Source organism: Scyliorhinus torazame, chromosome 2 (genome assembly GCF_047496885.1).
Source record: "Scyliorhinus torazame isolate Kashiwa2021f chromosome 2, sScyTor2.1, whole genome shotgun sequence".
Classification (NCBI taxonomy): Eukaryota; Metazoa; Chordata; class Chondrichthyes; order Carcharhiniformes; family Scyliorhinidae; genus Scyliorhinus; species Scyliorhinus torazame.
Window position 1 is genome coordinate 57,253,921 of NC_092708.1, and position 22,091 is coordinate 57,276,011.

The 22,091-nt window shown below is 50.2% G+C and overlaps 1 protein-coding gene across 3 annotated transcripts in view; it reads right to left on the reverse strand.

Annotated features, from left to right (window-relative positions):
- The window catches only part of arhgap15 (Rho GTPase activating protein 15), a 1,048,441-nt gene that overhangs the window by 954,661 nt on the left and 71,689 nt on the right, over positions 1-22,091 (reverse strand). For all 3 annotated transcript variants that reach the window (XM_072471657.1, XM_072471649.1, XM_072471663.1), the window contains exon 2: positions 9,435-9,668. In XM_072471657.1, the coding sequence (XP_072327758.1) occupies positions 9,435-9,554 (120 nt within the window). In that variant the 5' untranslated portion in view covers positions 9,555-9,668. The remainder of the gene's footprint in view (positions 1-9,434; positions 9,669-22,091) is intronic.

Genomic DNA, 22,091 nt, shown 5'->3' on the forward strand with positions numbered 1-22,091 from the left:
TCACTCCCTCTGTGAAGTCTTGCAGCGTTCCTTGTGTGGAATCGTGCATTGGTCTCTCTGTGGAAACTGTCATCACTTCTTGTTCATGCAAGGACTGCGCTCTGGAGTCTTGCGTTGCTTCTATTGTGCAGTCTGTCCACGAGCTCGCTGTGGAGTCTTTCATCGCTTTCTGTGTGGAGGCTGGGACCCTTCACGGTGTGTGGACCACGCTCTGTGTGGCAGCAGGCCGCTCTCTGTGGGCTTGTACCGCTCTCTGGCTCTTGGTGTCAGGCCGCAGCATAATCCTGCACTCACGAGTCGGGATGCCATATATGCTGGGCTGAAGTTTCCCCAATCCGAAGAACTCGTCGTCGGGGTCGTCAATGTGCAACACGTCTAGTTGCGGATCGGATTTGGTACTGGGGTAGCCGCCCAAGGTGAAAGCTTTGTCTGAGTCGTTGTCTTCCAAGACCATATCATCACGTTTTGTGTCGGAGCTGGCATTTGGCTCGCGATGTCCAAAGAAGAATTCAAGGTCTGACACATAGTCTTCAAGGACAGTATCATCTCTTTGGAAGGTGCTAACTGCTTGTTGCAGGGTTCTGCGGAGGTTACTTTCAGCTACTGGTCAAATTTCAGGCATTGAGCTGTCGTTCCAGGTGAAAGAATCTCGAACGTCATCTTGCCTGGCTGCTGTTGCTGGTAGTCACTGTTTTCTGAGTTTTAACTATGTGGATTGAAAACAATCACTCCTGGAACCATGTTTTGTTATGCTCTTGATGTAGCATAAGCTGCTTCCTTGATGTGCACGCTGTCAAAGGAAGGTTCAGACTTGGCGATAGCTTTAACATGTTTATTAAACTATTACCAATTCTCCTACTTGGATTCGATGCTACTGTTAATCCTGCTATAGCTACTCAGACTGACTAACCACTCTGCTACAATCCACGTGATGGGTGTGATGCTCAATCAACCCTGTGTCTGTACTCACTGAGAGTCTCCACTGGAAAGAGACTGAGCATGTGTGATGTGTCCTTTTATATGGGTTGGTGTAATGCCCCCCTGTGATAGTGTCACCTCTGTGTGTATCGTGAATGCCCATTGGTCGTGTCCCATCTTACTGACCTATTGGTTGACTTCTGTGTGTCATGTCTCTGATGTTCCCTCTAGTGTCTAGCTAGGTGTAGTGTATGTACATTAACCCTTTGTGTACTTACAAAGATGTATATCACCACACACCTAACCTGCACATCTTTGAACTGTGGGAGGAAACCGGAGCACCCGCAGGGAACCCACGCAGACTCACGGGAAAAATGTGCAACCTCCACACAGACACCCAAGGCGGGAATTGAACATGGGTTCCTATCGCTATGAGACAGCAGTGCTAACCACCATGGTCTTACTAACACACACCATTACATTTACAGATCTGTATTCCCAGATCCTTCTGTCCATTTAGATACTTATTTTCCAAGGAGTATGTGGTCTGCTTATTCTTCCCACCAATGAAGCCCATTTGCTCACATCAGTAATCTGCAAGTTTATTCATGACTTGCAGTTTTTTGTTGCATTCTTCCTCTGTATTAGCTACACCTCAATTGCAATCAATTTAATCTAAAACACATCCAAATGCATATATTTTTGTTTCATTGTATGTCTACACTAATTGACATCCACATCCCATGAAAGAATAAAGAAAAGAAGGAAAAAGATCTTCAGAAAAATGAGAGAATAAAATAACTGCAATGAAGTATTTGCTGGCAAATATTCAGTGCTGTCGCCTCTCTGCGGTTTGGGTTTAGAGAAGCATTGGCAAGGCATTGTCATGTTTAGATGCAAATTAATGTTTAATGTGACATGTCCTTTTGTTCAATATAGCACAGTGGGGAGCTGCACTGTCAGATGTATGCAGGTAAATCAGGGCCTTATCGGTTTCAACACGCACATCCACTGGTTTCTGTCTCTCTCCACAAATCTGATGCATTGCATTTCGGGAATGGAGAGGGCAGACATTTACATAGAACAAACAGTGCAGAAGGAGGCCATTCGGCCCATCGAGTCTGCACCGACCCTCTTAAGCCCTCACTTACATCCTATCCCCATAACCTAACCACCTAACCTGCACGTCTTTGGACTGTGGGAGGAAACCGGAGCACCCGGAGGAAACCCACGCAGACACAGGGAGAACGTGCAGACTCCGCACAGACTTATTTCCATCTTTCCCCATTGTCTCTTGCAGCAGAAACAATATGGAAAGCGTACATAATGTTGAAGAATTAGTAGAAATGGCCATAATATACACGACGGTGCGCACCGGGCCTGGGTACGACCTATTCTGTCCCCCACAGGGGGCCAGCACGGTGCTGGGGCGGTTCATGCCGCTCCAGCCTCTTTCCCGGTGCCAAATGGGCGCCGTGTCAACCGCGCATGCGCAGTTGGGTCGCGCCAACCTGTGCATGCGCGGGGGACATCTTTAGCACGCTGGCCCCGACTCAACATGGGGTCGGTGTTCAGGGGCCGGCCGCGCAGGGAAGTAGGCCCGGGGGGGGGAGAGGCCAGCCCGCCGATCAGTGGGCCCCGATCGTGGACCAGACCCCATTGGAGGCCCCCCCCACCTCCCCGGTGAAGGAACCCCCCCTCCCCCCCCACAGGATGCCCACCCACCGTTCGCGCAGAGTTCCCGCCGGCAGCGACCAGGGGTGAACGGCGCCGGTGGGACTCTGTCGTATCCGTGCGGCTGCTCGGCCCATCCGGGCCGGAGAATCGGCGGCCCCGCCGATTCCAGCGGCCCGCGGCCGGTGACATGCCAAACGTGCCGGCGCAAATGACGGCGATTCTCCGCACCTCGGAGAATCGCGCGCTGGCGTCGGGGCGCGGTTGTGGATATTCTCCGGCCCGACGCGGGGCTCGGAGAATCGGCCCCTACATCTTGATAGGACTTGCCATTTGATCATAAGGGGACAGATTTCAGGATCAATGACTGTTGCTGAGGAGAAGATATGTTTAATGTAACACATTCATTTAAGACGATGACGTCAACCTGGATCAGAGTAGAGATTTAGGGCTAGACCCTCCGCTGTGGGGATTCTTCGTTTCACCGGCAGCCCAGGGATTTCGCGATGGCATGGGGCTGCCCACAATGGAAAACCCCATTGGCCGGCTGGCGAGATGGCGAATCCTGGGGGTGTGCCGCACCAGGGGTGCGGCGGGATGGAGAATCCCGCCCCTAATCTCTCTTGCTCAATTGCTGTATGGAAGTACTGGTAACAAGATCATTCTGAAATAAATTGAAGACTACTTTTTACTGCTTAGGGATGTTTATCTGTAAATTTGTTCAAATATTGCACACTGCTCCTTGGTGGTTCCTTATCTGTTGAGTTGTGGTTCATTGGTGTTGACTCTGAGTACTTGAGACAATTAGCTGCTTGAGTGAAATCCACTTTACATCTTTAATTTTTCAGATGAGATGTGACATCTTTCGTAACATCTTCTCCTTCCGCCCGCTCTTCAGTATTCTAAAAAGGACTATTCTCTCTGAAATACTCAGCTCCATTCCTCAGTCACTCTTACTGCCCCCTTCCCCCTCCCCAGAACCTTCCTGCGCAAGTTTAAGTGGTACAATGTCTGCCCTTTTACCTCCTCCTACATTCTAGCATCCTAACCACTCCATCCAGGTGAAACAGCCATTTATGTGTACTTTATGTAATTTAGTATATTGTATTCATTGTCACAGGGCACACTCCTCTATATTTGGGAGACCTAAAACACTTTGCGCAAAGCCCACATTCAGTTTGAAAGTGCGATCCCAAGCTTTTCGTCATCTGTCACTTATTTCCCTGCCCCACTTCAACTCTGACCTCCCTGACCTTGACCTCCTGTATGTTCCAATGACATAGGTTCAACAAATTGCACTTAATTATTCACTTTGACACGTTAACATCTTCTGGGTTTAACATTAAGTTTAGCAATTTCATATCATAATCTCTATCCACCTTTTCTTGACAAAAGCTTTTGGTGATATGGGGCGAAATTCTCCGGTATCGGCGCGATGTCCGCCGACTTGCGCCCAAAACGGCGCAAATCAGTCGGGCATCGCGCCGCCCCAAAGGTGCGGCATGGAGACGAATTTCCGCCCCGCCAGCTAAAGGAAAAGGGGCGCGATTCTCCACTCCCGCGCCGGTTGGGAGAACCGCCTGGGCCACCAAAATTTCCCGGGACGCGGATTCGCCCAAGCGGCAGGAACGGCCCGGTCGAGTTTCGTGGGCCGCAGGCCGGAGAATCGCCGGAGACACCCAAAATGGCAATTCTCCGGCACCCCCGCTATTCTGAGGCCCGAATGGGCCGAGCGGCCAGACCAAAACGGCGGGATCCCCCCCGGCGCCGTCCACACCTGGGGCAAAATTCTCCCCCAACGGCGCGATGTCCGCCGACTGGCGCCAAAAACGGCACCAATCAGATGGGCATCGCGCCGGCCCAAAGGTGCGGAATACTCCGCATCTTTGGGGGCCGAGCCTCAACATTGAGGGGCTAGGCCGGCGCCGGAGGGATTTCCGCCCCGCCAGCTGGCGGAAATGGCGTTTGTTGCCCCGCCAGCTGGCGGAAATGCGTTTGGTGCCCCGCCAGCTGGCGCGGATATGCGGCGCATGCGCGGGAGTGTCAGCGGCCGCCGACAGTTTCCCGCGCATGCGCAGTGGGGAGAGTCTCGTCCGCCTCCGCCATGGTGGAGGCCGTCGCGGAGGCGGAAGGGAAAGAGTGCCCCCACGGCACAGGCCAGCCCGCGAATCGGTGGGCCCCGATCGCGGGCCAGGCCACCGTGGGGGCACCCCCCGGGGTCAGATCGCCCCGCGCCCCCCCCCCAGGACCCCGGAGCCCGCCCACGCCGCCTGGTCCCGCCGGTAAATACCAGCTTTGATTTACGCCGGCGGGCCAGGCAATTTCTGGGCGGGACTTCGGCCCATCCGGGCCGGAGAATTGAGCGGGGGGTCCCGCCAACCGGCGCGGCCCGATTCCCGCCCCCGCCCAATCTCCGGTACGGGAGAATTCGGCGGGAGGGGGGCGGGATTCACGGCGGCCAACGGCCATTCTCCGACCCGGCGGGGGGTCTGAGAATGATGCCCCTGGTCGCTGCAGTCGTGAACGGTGCGTGAACGCTGGGGGGGGGGGCGGCCTGCGGGGGGGCGAGGGGGGACCTGCACCGGGGGGTACCTCAAATGTGGGGTGGCCCGCGATCGGTGCCCACTGATCGTCGGGCCGTCCTCTCTGAAGGAGGACCTCCTTCCTTCCGCGGCCCCGCAAGATCCGTCCGCCATCTTCTTGCGGGGCGGACTTAGAGAGGACGGCAACCATGCATGCGGGGATTGGCGCCGGCCAACCCGCGCATGCGTGGATGACGCCCGTTATGCGGCGCTGGCCGTGTCATCTATGCGGCGCCTCCTTTACGCGGGCGACAAGGCTTGGCGTGTGTAGATGACGCGGCCCCGATACTGGCCCAGGATTCTCCCAACTGGCGCGGGAGTGGAGAATCGCGCCCCTGGGGCGGGATTCTCCACTCCCGTGCCGAAGTCGCCGCGCTGTCGTGAACGCCGTCGAGGTTCACAACAGCGCGAAACGGCCCCGATCCCGACCGATTCAGGCCCAGACAATGGGCCAGGATCGGGGCCGCGTCATCTACACGCATCAGGCCTTGTCGCCCGCGTAAAGGAAGGAAGGAGGTCCTCCTTCAGAGAGGACGGCCCGACGATCGGTGGGCACCAATCGCGGGCCACCCCACATTTCAGGTAGCCCCCCCCCGGTGCAGGATCCCCCCTCGCCCCCCCGCAGGCTGCCCCCCCCCCCCAGCGTTCACGCACCGCTCACGACGGCAGCGACCAGGTGTGGATGGCGCCGGGGGGAACCCGCCGTTTTGGCCTGGCCGCTCGGCCCATCCGGGCCTGAGAATAGCGGGGGTGCCGGAGAATCGCCATTTTGGGTGTCTTCGGCGATTCTCCGGCCTGTGGCCCGCGAAACTCGACCGGGCCGTTCCCGCCGCTTGGGAGAATCGTGGGACGGCGTCGGATCGGCATCCCGGGAGATTTTGGCGGCCCAGGCGATTCTCCCAACCTGCGCAGGAGTGGAGAATCGCGCCCAATGCCTTTGGTTCCCCGCCAGCTGGCGCGGAAATGACATCTCCGGGCGGTGCATGCGCGGGAGCGTTAGCGGCCGCTGACGGCATTTCCTCTCATGCGCAATGGAGGGAGTCTCTTCCACCTCCGCCATGGTGGTGACATGTGGCGAAGGCGGAAGGAAAAGAGTGCCCCCACGGCACAGGCCCGCCTGCGGATCGGTGGGCCCCGATCACGGGCCAGGCCACCGTGGGGGCACCCCCTGGGGCCAGAACGCCCCATGCCCCCTCCAGGACCCCGGAGCCTGCCCGCGCCGCCTTGTCCCGCCGGTAAGGTAGGTGGTTTAATCTATGCCGGCGGAACAGGCATTTTAGCAGCAGGACTTCGGCCCATTCGGGCCGGAGAATCGCGGGGGGGGGCCCGCCAACCGGCGTGGCGCGATTCCCGCCCCCGCCGAATATCTGGTGCCGGAGAATTCGGCAACCGGCGGGGGCGGGATTCACGACAGCCCTCGGCGATTCTACGACCCGGCGGGGGGTCGGAGAATCTCGATACCAATACTATTTTTCCATTTTCTCCTCGAGGCACTTCTTTGGTTTCTTACATGGCCCAATACCAAGTCTTTTTGTCTTCCACGAACATCCCTTTTGCTTTTAATCTCTCCAGCCTTCTATTCTGCTCTGTCCCCACTCCTCCTTTTCCTTATCTTTAATGGCATGATTGAATTGGAAACAATCTGGGGGCGATTCTCCCAATTGGTTTCATGACGGCGCGATCGCGTTTCATGATGGCGCGAAACGGGCAAGGGGATGATCGATTCTGGCCCCATAGGGGGCCAGCACAGCGCTGGAGCACTTCACACCGCTCCAGCCTCCTTTCCCGGCGCCAAATGGGCGCCGTGCCAACATGCGCATGCGCAGGGGACATCTTTAGCGCGCCGACCCCCACTCTACATGGCGTCGCTGTTCAGGGACCGGCCGCGCAGGAAAGTAGGCCCGGGGGGGGGAGGCCGGCCAGCCGATCGGTGGGCCCTGATCGTAGGCCAGACCCCATCGGAGGCACCCCCCGGGGACGGAGCCGCCCTCCCCCCGACTGTTCGCGCAGAGTTCCCGCCAGCAGCGACCAGGGGTGAACGGCGCCAGCGGGACTCTGTCGTATCTGCGCGGCCGCTCGGCCCATTCGGGCCAGAGAATCGGCGGCCCCGCCGATTCCAGCGGCCCGCGGCCAGCGCCGCGCCGGTGCAAATGCCGACGATTCTCCGCACCTCGGAGAATCGCGCGCCGGTGTCGGGGCGTCGTGGCGCGGTTGCGGCTATTCTGTGGCCCGGTGCGGGGCTGGGAGAATTGCCCCTTCTATGTCTGGTTTTGGACGCGTTTAGCGAGGTTTTTCTCAGTGGCTGCATTGTTGAGAGACACCTCACTATTCAACGGCACTTTGCCGTTTATTACCTTCCCTCCGCCAAGGCCGCACTTCAGTCATTTCATGCAGGCGAACCCAGCAGGAAAGGCTCCTTGCAGATCAGAGCGTCATTTTGTCTGGTTGCTCCGATCTTCCCCCCCCTCCACTTTTCAGACCCCCTCTTGTTTTTGACCCTCCCCGACCTCTGGGTGGGACACCAGAACACCCCTCACCCCGGTTAGGCCCCCCCCCCCCGCCCTGTCCCTTGGCACTTGAACACATTGGCATAGCTATCTTGGCACCCTGGAGGTGCCCCTGCCAGTGCAGGATTCTCCTGGTGCCTGGGATCTAATGGCTGTGCCTAGGAGACCTCACCATGGCACCATGTTGGCGCTGACAGGTGCCAGGATGGCAGTGCCAAAATGCCCAGGTACCAGAGGGAGTGCCAGAGTGTCACCCTGTCATGTCCTCAACCATGCCGTGGGCCTGGGAGACCACCCCAAATGCCATTGCGACTGGTCCACGTTTGTGGAAACCAATACTAAATGGTGCCATGGTGAGGTCTCCTAGGCACAGCCGTTAGATCCCAGGCACCAGGAGAATCTCGCAAATGCATATTTAAGTGAGCCTAATGGATCATTTAAATATGCAGATCTGAATTACGCCCAGTGAGGGTGGGATCCAGGTCGCAACATCTCGTTAGATTTTGTTAAATCTTGTGAGGCCTTCAAGCATCGCAAACCTCTCGCGAGATTAAACGGCCTCGTCCTGACACCAAGTTGGGCAGGACAAAGTCGCGGAATTGACTCCAATATCTATAAATCTTCCAGTTCAGGGAAAAGGTAATCGACCTGAAACAGTAACTCTGTTTCTTTTGCTTTAGATGTTGCCAGACTTCACAGAAACACAGAAAAATACAGTGCAGAAAAAACCCTTCGGCCCATCGAGTCTGCACCGCAGCATGAAATCCGATCCTAATCCCATTCTCCAGCACTTGGCCCATAGCCTCGACTGTTAAGACGTGCCAAGTGTTCATCCAGGTTCTTTTTAAAAGATGTGAGGCAACCCGCTTCTACCACCATCCCAGGCTGTACATTCCAGATCGTCACCACCCTCTGGGTAAAAAGCTTTTCCCTCAAATCCCCCCTGAACCTCCCGCCCCTCACCTTGAACTTGTGTCCCCTTGTAACCGACTCTTCAACTAAGGGGAACAGCTGTTCCCTATCCACCCTATCCATGCCCCTCATAATCTTGTACACCTCAATCAGGTCACCCCTCAGTCTTCCGTGCTTCAGCGAAAACAACCCAAGCATATCCAACCTCTCTTCATAACTAACATGTTCCATCCCAGGCAGCATCCTGGTCAAATGGCTCTGCACCCGCTCCAGTGCAATCACACCCTGTTGAGTATTTTCTGTTTCCAACATGTATTTTGCTTTTGTGTTAGCACTGAGAATTAGTTTGGAACAATACATCCCAAAAAATAGAAGCAATTCACAAAGCATTCAAATACTTTTCATTTTGAGAATTGTGTTATCCTCAATTAAAATGAAAACCTACTTAAATTGATTATTTGTTTCCAAAATTGTGGACATAGACATTTCTGAGCATGTTAAGGCCTTTGCAGAATGACTAATGGAATTTTTGTGGAATTTCTAAAGCTAGGGCGGGATACTATGTCTGGCCACACCCATTTTCTGGTGCGGCCCCTCCTCCCCACCCCCACCCCCCTCTGGCAGTGGGATTCTCCATCCTGGCAGCCAGCCAATGGGGTTTCCCATTGTGGGCACCCCACACCCTTGGAAATCTGTGGGAGTGAGTCCGCTGCCGGCGAAACGGAGGATCCCGCCAATGGAGAATCCAGCCCTATGTCTTTTTTTTATACCACAGAAAACCTTAGCGAGTCAATCAAGACCACACAAATTCTTATTTTTCCTTCAGAAACTTTTCATTTACCTTCATGTCCCGCACTCCAATAAAGAGCCTTGGTGGTTTCCACGTCTTCTCTTTTGTGACCGTGTTAATGTAGAATTTCCGATCTGTGCTTTCATCCAAGTGAACCTCCCAAATGTCCATTAACTGGATGGGAGGTCGATTCGGATTTGGAGGCTCCAGTCTCACTTACTTTATTTCTTCGCTAATAATTAAAATTAGGCTTTTGGTTTAGCAGTAGGCCTCAGCTGACCAGATCTACAAATAAAACAGATGACAGTACCTTTCAGTTCCTTTGAATAAACACAGCCGACCTTCATGGTTTCCTGTTTGCTAACCAGCATCAGTGAAATCAATTTGTTAATATTATTTATCAGGCAATGCATTTGGTTAATTCAGATAAACTTAAATTAGTTATTGCTTGCACCTTGCCACATTATTTTTTATGGTCATTTACTAAATGTTTATTCTATAACACACAATCTAAAATATATATTTATTAGCTTCAAGACAAATTAAATAAACTTATTTTTTGTTTCACCTTTCTCCCCCTTTTTTTTAATCCTCCAGTGTTTACACCCCCCACTCCTGAAAACATTAACTCTTCTAAAGTTGCTATTCTCTGAGCATCACCTGCCCTCAACGTGACCCTTTCTTTTACGTTCTTGGATATCCAAGTGTCTGCAACTATCCATTTGTTTTGCCTGAGATGCAATGTTTTGTTCACTTAACAAAGCAGAATCTCACAGAATGTTACCATGACTCTTTGAGTGGGTAGACATTGGACAAAATTTTCACAGACTGAAGCAAATATTTATTCATTTACAGCAGTTTATATTTAGACATTGCAATTAACTTCGTAAAACTTCTTAAGGCACTTTACAAGTGTGGCATAAATGAAAACATTTGCGATGTTTTGTTTTGATGCTGAGCCACAGAAAGAGAACCATGTGGAAGGACTGTACAAGAGGAGGAAACATTGATGATGGACAAGGAGAAAGGGGAGGGAAATGGAGAGGCTGCAAACTACAGGAGCCATAGACCTTGTAAAGATGAGAGTTTTGATGAGGTGACAGGTTCGAGAGAATGGGAAGGAGTTGCCACTTGCAGGAGCATGGTGATTGAAAGAAATGGTGCGATAGAAGGAATGAATGGGAAGGAGAAGTGCAGTGTTGGAAGAGCAGAAGTCATCACAGAGGGATGTGGATTTCAGTATTTCTGTTTACTGCCAAATTTAACTTTTGAAACAAATCACGCATACAATTATTCCAAAGGGATTGTTCACTCCACGACATCTTGGTCCAGTTCTTAAGCACCCCCAATACTCCCTCCCCTTCTCATTTGACACACTTTCATTCAAGCACAGGAAATGCCCCATTACCTCTTCTCTCCTCACTGTCCAAGGTCCCATACACACCTTCTAAGGGAAACAATTTACATACATCTCTTTCAATTTTATATACTACATTTGCAGCTCACAATGCAGATGAACAACACAAGGACAGAGAACACCAAATTCAGATTGGGTGACTATTTTGTGGAATATCTCCATTTAACCTACCAGCATGGCCCCGAAATTCCAATTGCCCATATTATAAGTCTCCACCTTCCTAACCCCCTGACCGCTCTTGTATTTGACTTACTGCAGTGTTGCAATGAAACTAAATATAAATTCAAGGAACAGTATTACATCTTTCAGTTAGGCACTTTGGAACCTTTCACACGCAACACTGAGTTCCACAATTTCAGACCAAAAACTCTCCCCCATTTTGTTTCCTTTTGCTTTTCGGGTATCGGTTTTACTCTCATGGCCAAATCTTCTGGTTAGCGTCGGAAACGGTGAAGACCAGACTTCTGATCCCATTGGGGAAGAACTCCTTCAGTGCAGGAAACAATGCAGAGAGAAGCTAAGAGAATCAGCACAGAAGACAAACCCACTTCTTTTACAGCACCACCTTCCATAATGTGAGTTTAAATGTCCGTTGTGGAGCAACACGGTGGCACAGTGGTTAGCACTGCTGCCTCACAACGCTGAGGACCTGTGTTCGATCCCGGCCCCGGGTCACTGTCCATGTGGAGTTTGCACATTCTCCTCATGTTTGCGTGGGTTTCACCCTCACAACCCAAAGATGTGCCGGGTAGGTGGATTGGCCAATGCTAAATTTCTCCTTAATTGGAAAAAAAAAGAATTGGGTACTTTAAATTTATAAAATAAATAAATGTCCGTTGTGAATATTAGTGAAGGAACGAGTGATGAATGAGAGAATGTGGAGTAGGGTGGTAGGGTGGGCAGGTGAGTGAGGTTAGTGGGTAAGGGGGAAGGATGGTTAAGGACTACCAAAAGGCATTCGATGTAGTGCCACACAAGAGACTTGTGAAAAGATTTATAACTCATGGAATAAATGGACAACAGGAGCATGTACAAAATAAGAGGTGCAACTCTGAAGGGTGTGCAGGAGCAGAATGACCTGTGTGTATATATGCAAAAATCACTAAAGGTGGCAGGCCAGGTGAAGAGAGTAGTTAATGAAGCATACAGTATCCTCAGCTTTATAAATAGGGGCATAGAGTACAGGAGCAACGGCACTGTGTTCAAATTGTATAACCAGTTAGACCTAAGCTGGAGTAATCTGTACAATTCTGGGCACTACAGTTTAGGACGGATATGAACACATGAACACAGCACAGAAGAGGTTTACAAGAATGGTAGCAGGGTGAGAAATTTCAGTTATGAAGACAGATTGGAGAAGTTAGGAATATTCTTCTTGGAGAGGAGAAGGCGAAGTAGATAAGGAGAAATTATTCCTGCTCAAAAAAGAAGGTACAGATTTAAAACGATTTGCAAAATAAGCAAATGCAATGCGAGAAAAATCTTACTCACACATTAAGTTGTTCGGGTCTAGTATGCCCTGCCTGGAAGTGTGGTGGAGGCAGGTTAAATCGAGGCATTCAAGAGGGCATTACATGGTTATTTGAATAGAAATAATGTACAGAGTTTCGGGGAAAAGGGAGGAGAATGACACTGAGTCATAATGCACCTTTGAAGAGCCGAATGGCCTTCTGCATTGTAACAATTCTCTAATTCTGTAAGGTGAACGAGGTAAGTGGATAAGTGAGTAAGTAGCAGGTGCAGTTGGGCGGCATGGTAGCACAGTGGTTAGCACTGTTGTTCACAGCCCCAGGGACCTGAGTTCGAATCCCAGCTGTGTTTACGGTCTGTGTCGGAGTCTGCACGTTCTCCCCGTGTCTACGTGGGTTTCCTCCAGGTGCTCCGGTTTCCTCCCACAGGTCCCCAAAGACGTGCTTGTTAGGTGAATTAGACATTCTGAATTCTCCCTCGGTGAACCCGAACAGATGTCGTAGTGTGGAGACTAGGGGATTTTCACAGTAACTTCATTGCAGTGTTAATGTAAGCCTACCTGAGACACTAATAAATATTATTTTTATAAAAAAGTAGTATTTGGGTAGGGTGGTATGGTGGTAGCCGGATAATGTACAAAAAGGTGAGGTGGCAGGCTGGCAGGGTGAGTTGGGTGGAGGGGTGAGTTGGGGGTTAGGTGTAGTTGCAGAGTTGGGCAGGGGGGATAAATGTGGGCGATTGGGTTGGGGGGGAATCATCAGTTGTTGACATAGAAACATAGAAAATAGAAACAGGAGGAGGCCATTCGGCCCTTCGGCCCTGCTCCTCCATCCATTATGATCATGACTGATCATCAAGTTCAATACCCTGATTCTGCCTTCCCCCAATATCCCTTGATCCCTTTAGTCCCAAGGGTTATATCTAATTTCTTCTTGAAATTACATAACGTTTTGGCCTCAACATTGGGCGGCACGGTAGCACAGTGGTTAGTTGCTTCACAGCTCCAGGGTCCCAAGTTAAATTCCCGGCTTGGGTCACTGTCTGTGTGGAGTCTGCACGTTCTCCCTGTGTCTGCGTGGGTTTCCTCCGGTTGCTCCGGTTTCCTCCCACAGTCCAATGATGTGCAGGTTAGGTGGATTGGGTATGCTAAATTGCCCTTAGGTTAGGTGGGGTTGCTGGGTTATGGGATAGGGTGGAGGTGTGAGCTTAAGTACAGTGCTCTTCCAAGAGCCGGTGCAGACTCGATGGGCCGAATGGCCTCTTTCTGCCCTGTAAATTTTATGATGATTCTATGAACTACTTTCTGTGGTAGCAAATTCCAGATTCACCACTCTTTGGGTGAAGAACTTTCTCCCCACCTCTGTCCTAAATGGTTTATCCCTTATCCTCAAACTATGACCCCGAGTTTTGGACTTCCCCCACCATTGGGAACATTCTTTCTGAATCACCCTGTCTAATCCTGTTCGAGTTTTGTAAGTTTCTATGAGGTCCCCTCTCACTCTTCTAACAATCAATGAATATAATCCTAACCAATTTAAAATAAAACATCTCTATTCTTATACTCAAAACCTCTCGCTATAAAGGAGATCATATCATTTGTCTTCTTTACTGCCTGCTGTACCTGCGCACTTACTTTCAGCGACTGATGCACGAGGACACCAAGGTCTCGCTGAGTATCCGCCTCTCTCAATTTACACCCATTCAAATAATAATCAGCCTTCCTATTTTTGTAACCGAAGTGGATAACCTCACATTTATCCACATTATACTACATCTGCCATGCATGTGCCCACTCACTCAGCCTGTCCAAATCCTGCTGAAGCATCTTTGCATCCTCCTCATAGCTGACCCTCCTATCCAACTTTGTATCATAGCAAATTTGGAGATAATACATCTAGTTTCCTTGTTTTGGACTTCCCCCACCATTGGGAACATTCTTTCTGAATCACCCTGTCTAATCCTGTTCGAGTTTTGTAAGTTTCTATGAGGTCCCCTCTCACTCTTCTAACAATCAATGAATATAATCCTAACCAATTTAAAATAAAACATCTCTATTCTTATACTCAAAACCTCTCGCTATAAAGGAGATCATATCATTTGTCTTCTTTACTGCCTGCTGTACCTGCGCACTTACTTTCAGCGACTGATGCACGAGGACACCAAGGTCTCGCTGAGTATCCGCCTCTCTCAATTTACACCCATTCAAATAATAATCAGCCTTCCTATTTTTGTAACCGAAGTGGATAACCTCACATTTATCCACATTATACTACATCTGCCATGCATGTGCCCACTCACTCAGCCTGTCCAAATCCTGCTGAAGCATCTTTGCATCCTCCTCATAGCTGACCCTCCTATCCAACTTTGTATCATAGCAAATTTGGAGATAATACATCTAGTTTCCTTGTCCAAATCATTAATGTACAATGCAAACAGTTGGTGTCCTAGCACAGGTCCCTGTAGTACCCCCTAGTCACTGCCTGCCAATCAGAAAAAGACCCATTTATTTCAACCTTTTCCTTTCTGTCTGCTAGCCAGCTTTCCATCCATCTCAAGATATTACCCCGCAATCCCACTGCGCTTTTACATATTAATCTGCTGTGAGAGACCTTGTCGAAAGCCTTCTGAAAGTCTAATTAAACGACATCCACCAGTTCTCCCTGGTCATCCCTGGTTTAGCACACTGGGCTAAATTGCTGGCTTTTAAAGCAGACCAAAGCAGGCCAGCAGCACGGTTCAACTCCCGTACAAGCCTCCCCGAACAGGTGCCGGAATGTGGCAACTAGGGGCTTTTCACAGTAACTTTGTTTGAAGCCTACTTGTGACAATAAGCGATTTTAATTTTCATTTCATTTCATCTCTACTATTTATGTCTTCAAAGAACTCTAGTAGATTTGTCAAGCATGATTTTTCTTTCGTAAATCCATGTTGACTTTATCTGATTATACCACTGCTTTCAAAATGCTGTCTGTGAAATCCTTGCTAATGGACTCCAACAAGGTCTTTACTACCGATGTTAGTCTCACTGGTCTATGGTTCCCTGTTTTCTCTTTACCTCCCTTTTCGAATAGCGGAGTTACATTCATTACCCTCCAATCTGTAGGAAACATTCCAGAGTCCAAAGAATTTTGGAAACTGATGATCAATTGATCTACTATTTTTAGGGCCACTTCCTTAAGTACTCTGGGATGAAGATTATCAGGTCCTGGAAATTTGTCCGCCTTCAATTCCATCTAATTTCCCCAAAACCATTTCTTCCCTAATACTAATTTCCTTGAGCTTCTCACTAAAACTGGTGCTTCTCAGAATTTCTGGTACATTATTCATGTCTTCCTTTGTGAAGACAGAAGCAAAGTATAAATTTAGTTCCTCAGCCAGTTCTTTGTTCCGTTATGCACTCCCCCATTTCTGAATAAAAGGGGCTTACATTATTTTTTATCAATCTTTTTCTCTTTGCATACCTATAGAAACCTTTACAGTCAGTTTATATGTTCCCCACTAGTTTACTTTCAAATTGTATTTTTCCCTTCTTAATCAATCCCTTGGTCTGACTTTGTTTAATTTTAAACTGTTACCAATCCTCAGGTCTATTGCTTTTTCTAACTAATTTGTATGCCTCTACTCTGAATCTAATGCTATCTCTAATTTCACTTGTAGGTTGGGCCACAGTTCCCTTTCTATTCTTGCGCCAAATAGAAATAAACAACTTTTGAAGTTCACCTCTTCGTTCCTTGAATGCCTGCCATCGCCTGTTCACTGTCCTTCCTTTCAGTAATGCTTCCCAGTCCATCACAGCCAGCTCATGCCTCATATCATCATACCATCTATGATAGTTACCTTCATTGAGGTTCAGGACCCTGGGGAAGGATTCTCTGACCCCCCGCCGGGTCGGAGAATCGCCGGGGGGCAGCATGAATCCCGCCCCCGCTGGCCGCCGAATTCTCCGGCACTGAAGATTCGGCGGGGGCGGGAATCGCGCCGCGCCGGTCGCCGGGAATCGCGCCGCGCCAGTCGGCAGGCCCCCCCCCCGGCGATTCTCTGGCCCGCGATGGGCCGAAGTCCCGTTGCTGTAATGACGGTCCCGCCGGCGTGAAGCAAACCACCGACCTTACAGGCGGGACTGGCTTACCGACGGGCTCCGGTGTCCTTGGGGGGGGGGGCACGGGGCGATCTGGCCCCAGGGGTTGCCTCCACGGTGGCCTGGCCCGCGATCGGGGCCCACCGATCCACGGGCTGGCCTGTGCCGTGGGGGCACGCTTTTGCTTCCGCCTCTGCCATAGCCTCCGTGATGGCTGACGTGGAAGTGAACCCCCCTGCGCATGCGCGGGGATGACGTCAGCTGACGCTCCCGCACATGCACGGACTTCCGCCGTCCCTTCGGCCCCTGCTGGCGAGGTGCCAAAGGCTTTTCCCACCCGCCGGCGACACGCCAACCACTCCGGCGCGGGTCTAGCCCCTCAAAGTGAGGGCTTGGCCCCTAAAGTTGCGGAGAAATCCACACCTTTGGGGCGGCCCGACGCCGGAGTGGTTCTCGCCACTCCATCCCGCCGGGACCCCCCGCCCCGCTGGGTAGCCCTGGTTTCAGAATCAACTAGCTCACTATTCACCTCAGTAAAACATTCTACCATGTCACTCGTCTCCAAGGGTTCTCTCACAAATAGATTGTCAACTAATCCTTTCTTCGTTTAGTTAGCTGGAGTTAGACTACGATTTTTATGTCCAACATTCCCGGAGTAACTAATCAGCTAATTATTGCAGAACAGAGTGGGTAACCTATTCGGAGTGTCCCATTGAGCAAGGGAATTGTCCATCGAAAGTTCACATTTCGCCCAAGATCTCCCAACGCATGTATTGCGTCATACGTACAGGTCTCCAATGATCTGGAAATGAGAAATTCTCGGCCATCATTCTTGTTTTTAAACTTTTTCAGTACTGATGAAAAGTCATTGATTTGGAGTGTGAACTCTCTTTTCCTCTCCATAAATTTTGCCTGACCTGCTGAGCATTTTGTGTTTTTATTTAATGCATGCAGTTAGCAATGCTGCACATGAATGTACATATTCTGAGCCAGTGTGGCGGTAAACAGAGTTTGCATTGTATATTCAGAAGGAAATGATACCTCTATCCATAGACATGCAATCAGAATTAACAGGTTTCCAATCAATAAATGAATCATAGAACATAGAACATTACAGCGCAGTACAGGCCCTTTGGCCCTCGATGTTGCGCCGACCTGTGAAACCACTCTAAAGCCCATCTACACTATTCCCTTATTGTCCACATGTCTGACCAATGACCATTTGAATGTCCTTAGTGTTGGCGAGTCCACTACTGTTGCAGGCAGGGCATTCCACGCCCTTACTACTCTCTGAGTAAAGAACCTACCTCTGACATCTCTCTTATATTTATTTCCCCTCAATTTAAAGGTATGTCCCCTCGTGCTAGACATCACCATCCGAGGAAAAAGGCTCTCACTGTCCACCCTATCCAATCCTCTGATCATCTTGTATGCCTCAATTAAGTCACCTCTTAACCTTCTTCTCTCTAACGAAAACGGCCTCAAGTCCCTCAGCCTTTCCTCGTAAGATCTTCCCTCCATACCAGGCAACATTCTGGTAAATCTCCTCTGCACCTTTTCCAATGCTTCCACATCCTTCCTATAATGCGACGACCAGAATTGCACGCAATACTCCAAATGCGGCCGCACCAGAGTGTTGTATAGCTGCAACATGACCTCATGGCTCCGAAACTCAATCTCTCTACCAATAAAAGCTAACACACTGTACGCCTTCTTAACAACCCCCTCAACCTGGGTGGCAACTTTCAGGGATCTATGTACATGGACACCGAGATCTCTCTGCTCATCCACACTGCCAAGAATCTTACCATTAGCCCAGTACGCAGTCTTCCTGCTTTTCCTTCCAAAATGAATCACCTCACACTTTTCTGCATTAAACTCCATTTGCCACCTCTCAGCCCAGCGCTGCAGCTTATCTATGTCCCTCTGTAACTTGTAACATCCTTCCGCACTGTCCACAACTCCACCGACTTTAGTGTCATCTGCAAATTTACTCACCCATCCTTCTACGCCCTACTCCTGGTCATTTATAAAAATGACAAACAGCAGTGGCCCCAAAACAGATCCTTGTGGTACACCACTAGTAACTGGACTCCAGTCTGAACATTTCCCATCAACCACCACCCTTTGTCTTCTTCCAGCTAGCCAATTTCTGATCCAAACTGCTAAATCACCCTGAATCCCATGTTTCCGTATTTTCTGCAGTAGCCTACCGTGGGGAACCTTATCAAACACTTTACTGAAATCCATATAAAGCACATCAACTGCTTTACCCTCATCCACCTGTTTGGTCACCTTCTCAAAGAACTCCATAAGGTTTGTGAGGCATGACCTACCCTTCACAAAACCGTGTTGACAATCTCTAATCAAATTATTCCTTTCCAGATGATTATACATCCTGGGCGAAATTCTCCATAATCGGCACGTTGACCGCCGACTGGCGCCAGAAACGGCGCAAATCAGTCCGGCATCGCGCCGCCCCAAAGGTGCGGAATCCTCCGCATCTTGGGAGGCCGAGCCCTAACCTTGAGGGGCTAGGTCCGCGCCGGACTGATTTCCGCCACGCCAGCTGGTGGGAAAGGCCTTTGGTGCCCCGCCAGCTGGCATGGAAATGACATTGCTGGGCGGCGCATGCGCGGGAGCATTAGCGGCCGCTCACGGCATCCCCACGCATGCGCAGTGGAGACCAGGGTGAAGGCGGAAGGAAATGAGTGCCCCCACGGCACAGACCCATCCGCGGAGTGGTGGGCCCGTTCGCGGGCCAGGCCACCGTGGGGGCACTCCCCCGGGGCCAGATCACCCTGCGCCCCCCCCCCCCCAGGACCCCGGAGCCCGCCCGCGCCGCCTTGTCCCGCCGGTAAGAGAGGTGGTTTAATCCACGCCAGCAGGACAGGCATTCCAGCAGCGGGACTTCGGCCCATCCGGGCCGGAGAACCGCTGGGGGGGACACCAACCTGCGCGGCGCGATTCCCGCCCCCACCGAATCTCCGGTGCCAGAGAATTCGGCAACCGGCGGGGGCGGGATTCAAGCCAGCCCCCGGCGATTCTCTGACCCGGCGGGGGACCGGAGAATCTCACCCCTTATCTCTCATAAACCTTTCCAAGATTTTGCCCACAACAGAAGTAAGGCTCACTGGTCTATAGTTACGGGGTTATCTCTACTCCCCTTCTTGAACAAGGGGACAACATTTGCTATCCTCCAGTCTTCTGGTATTATTCCTGTAGACAAAGGTGACTTAAAGATCAAGGCGAAAGGCTCAGCAATCTCCTTCCTAGCTTCCCAGAGAATCCTAGGATAAATCCCATCTGGCCCAGGTGACTTATCTATTTTCACGCTTTCCAGAATTGCTAACACCTCCTCCTTAGCAAACCTAAGCCCTTCTAGTCTAGTAGCCTGAATCTCAGTATTCTCCTCAACTACATTGTCTTTTTCCTGTGTGAATACTGACAAAAAATATTCATTTAGCACCTAACCTATCTCGTCGGACTCCAAGCACAACTTCCCACGACTGTCCTTGACTGGCCCTACTCTTAACCTAGTCATTCTTTTATTCCTGACATATCTATAGAAAGCTTTAGGGTTATCCTTGATCCTACCTGCCAAAGACTTCTCATGTCCCCTCCTGGCTCTTCTTAGCTCTCTCTTTAGGTCCTTCCTAGCTAACTTGTAACTCTCGAGCGCCCTAACTGAACCTTCATGTCTCATCTTTACATAAGTCTCCTTCTTCCTCTTGACAAGTGTTTTGACTGCTTTAGTAAACCACGGGTCCCTCACTCGACCACTACCTCCCTGCCTGACAGGTACATATTTATCAAGGACACGCAGTAGCTGTTCCTTGAACATGCTCCACATTTCCATTGTGCCCATCCCCTGCTGTTTTCCTCTCCATCCGATGTATCTTAAGTCTTGCCTCATCGCATCATAATTGCCTTTCCCCCAGATATAACTCTTGCCCTGCGGTATATACCTATCCCTTTCCATCACTAAAGTAAACGTAATCGAATTGTGGTCACTATCAACAAAGTGCTCGCGTACCTCCAAATCTAACACCTGCCCTGGTTCATTACCCAGTACCAAATCCAATATGGCCTCGCCTCTCATTGGCCTATCTACACACTGTGTCAGGAAACCCTCCTGCACACATTGGACAAAAACGGACCCATCTAATGTACTCGAACTATAGCGTTTCCAGTCAATATTTGGAAAGTTAAAGTCCCCCATAACAACTACTCTGTTGCTTTCACTCCTATCCAGAATCATCTTTGCAATCCTCTCCTCTAAATCTCTGGAACTTTTCGGAGGCCTGTAGAAAACCCCGAACAGGGTGACCTCTCCTTTCCTGTATCTAACCTCAGCCCATACTACCTCAGTAGACGAGTCCTCATCAAATGTCTTTTCTGCCACCGTAATACTGTCCTTGACTAACAAAGCCACCCCTCCCCCTCTTTTACCACCTTCCCTGAGCTTACTGAAATATCTAAATCCCGGCACCTGCAACAACCATTCCTGTCCCTGCTCTATCCATGTCTCCGAAATGGCCACAACATCGAAGTCCCAGATACCAATCCATGCCGCAGGTTCACCCACATTATTCCGGATGCTCCTGGCATTGAAGAAGACACACTTTAAACTACCTTGCTGCCTGCTGGTACACTCCTGCAACTTTGAAACCCTACTTATGACCTCACTACTCTCAACCTCCTGTATACTGGAGCTACAATTCAGGTTCCCAAGCCCCTGCTGAACTAGTTTAAACCCTTCCGAAGAGCATTTGCAAATTTCCCCCCCAGAATATTGGTACCCCTCTGGTCCAGGTGCAGACCATCCTGTTTGTAGAGGTCCCACCGCCCCAAGAATGAGCCCCAATTATCCAGAAATCTGAAACCCTCCCTCCTGCACCATCCCTGTAGCCACGTGTTCAACTCCTCTCTCTCCCTATTCCTCGTCTCGCTATCACGTGGCACGGGTAACAACCCAGAGATAATAACTCTGTTTGTCCTAGATCTAAGTTTCCACCCTAGCTCCCTGAATTCCTGCCTTACATCCCCGTCCCTTTTCCTCCCTATGTCGTTGGTATCTATGTGGACCATGACTTGGGGCTGCTCCCTCTCCCCGTTAAGGATCCCGAAAACACAATCTGAGACATCACACACCCTGGCACCTGGGAGGCAACACACCAACCGTGAGTCTCTCTCGTTCCCACAGAATCTCCTACTAATCCCCCTAACTATGGAGTCTCCAATGACTAATGCTCTACTCCTCTCCCCCCTTCCCTTCTGAGCAACAGGGACAGACTCTGTGCCAGAGACCTGTACCCCATGGCTTAACCCTTGTAAGTCCCCCCCACCAACAGTATCCAAAGCGGTATACTTGTTACTCCAGTCTGATCCTTGGAGTCTGCCCTATAATTAAAAATGCTTCAAGGAATTCTAAAATTGCTTTAGAAGTAATTTACCTTCTTTTAAAAAACTGCTAATAATTTCCATTATTTAAAAACGTAAGATGCATGTAAGTGTTATAGTTGGAGCCTACTGGTGCAACACATTTTATTTTCATTCTGATTCAACTTTTGGCACTGAATTGATATTTTAGGATAGGTAATCGGACAGTACACATGATCTACTGCCCCTTTATACAAAAGTGTTTGAAGCAATCAATTCATGATTGCTAGAAATGGAATTGATATTTTCAATCCAATAATATTCAGCGAGCATGATTAACTGTTGCCGTTTTGACATTATA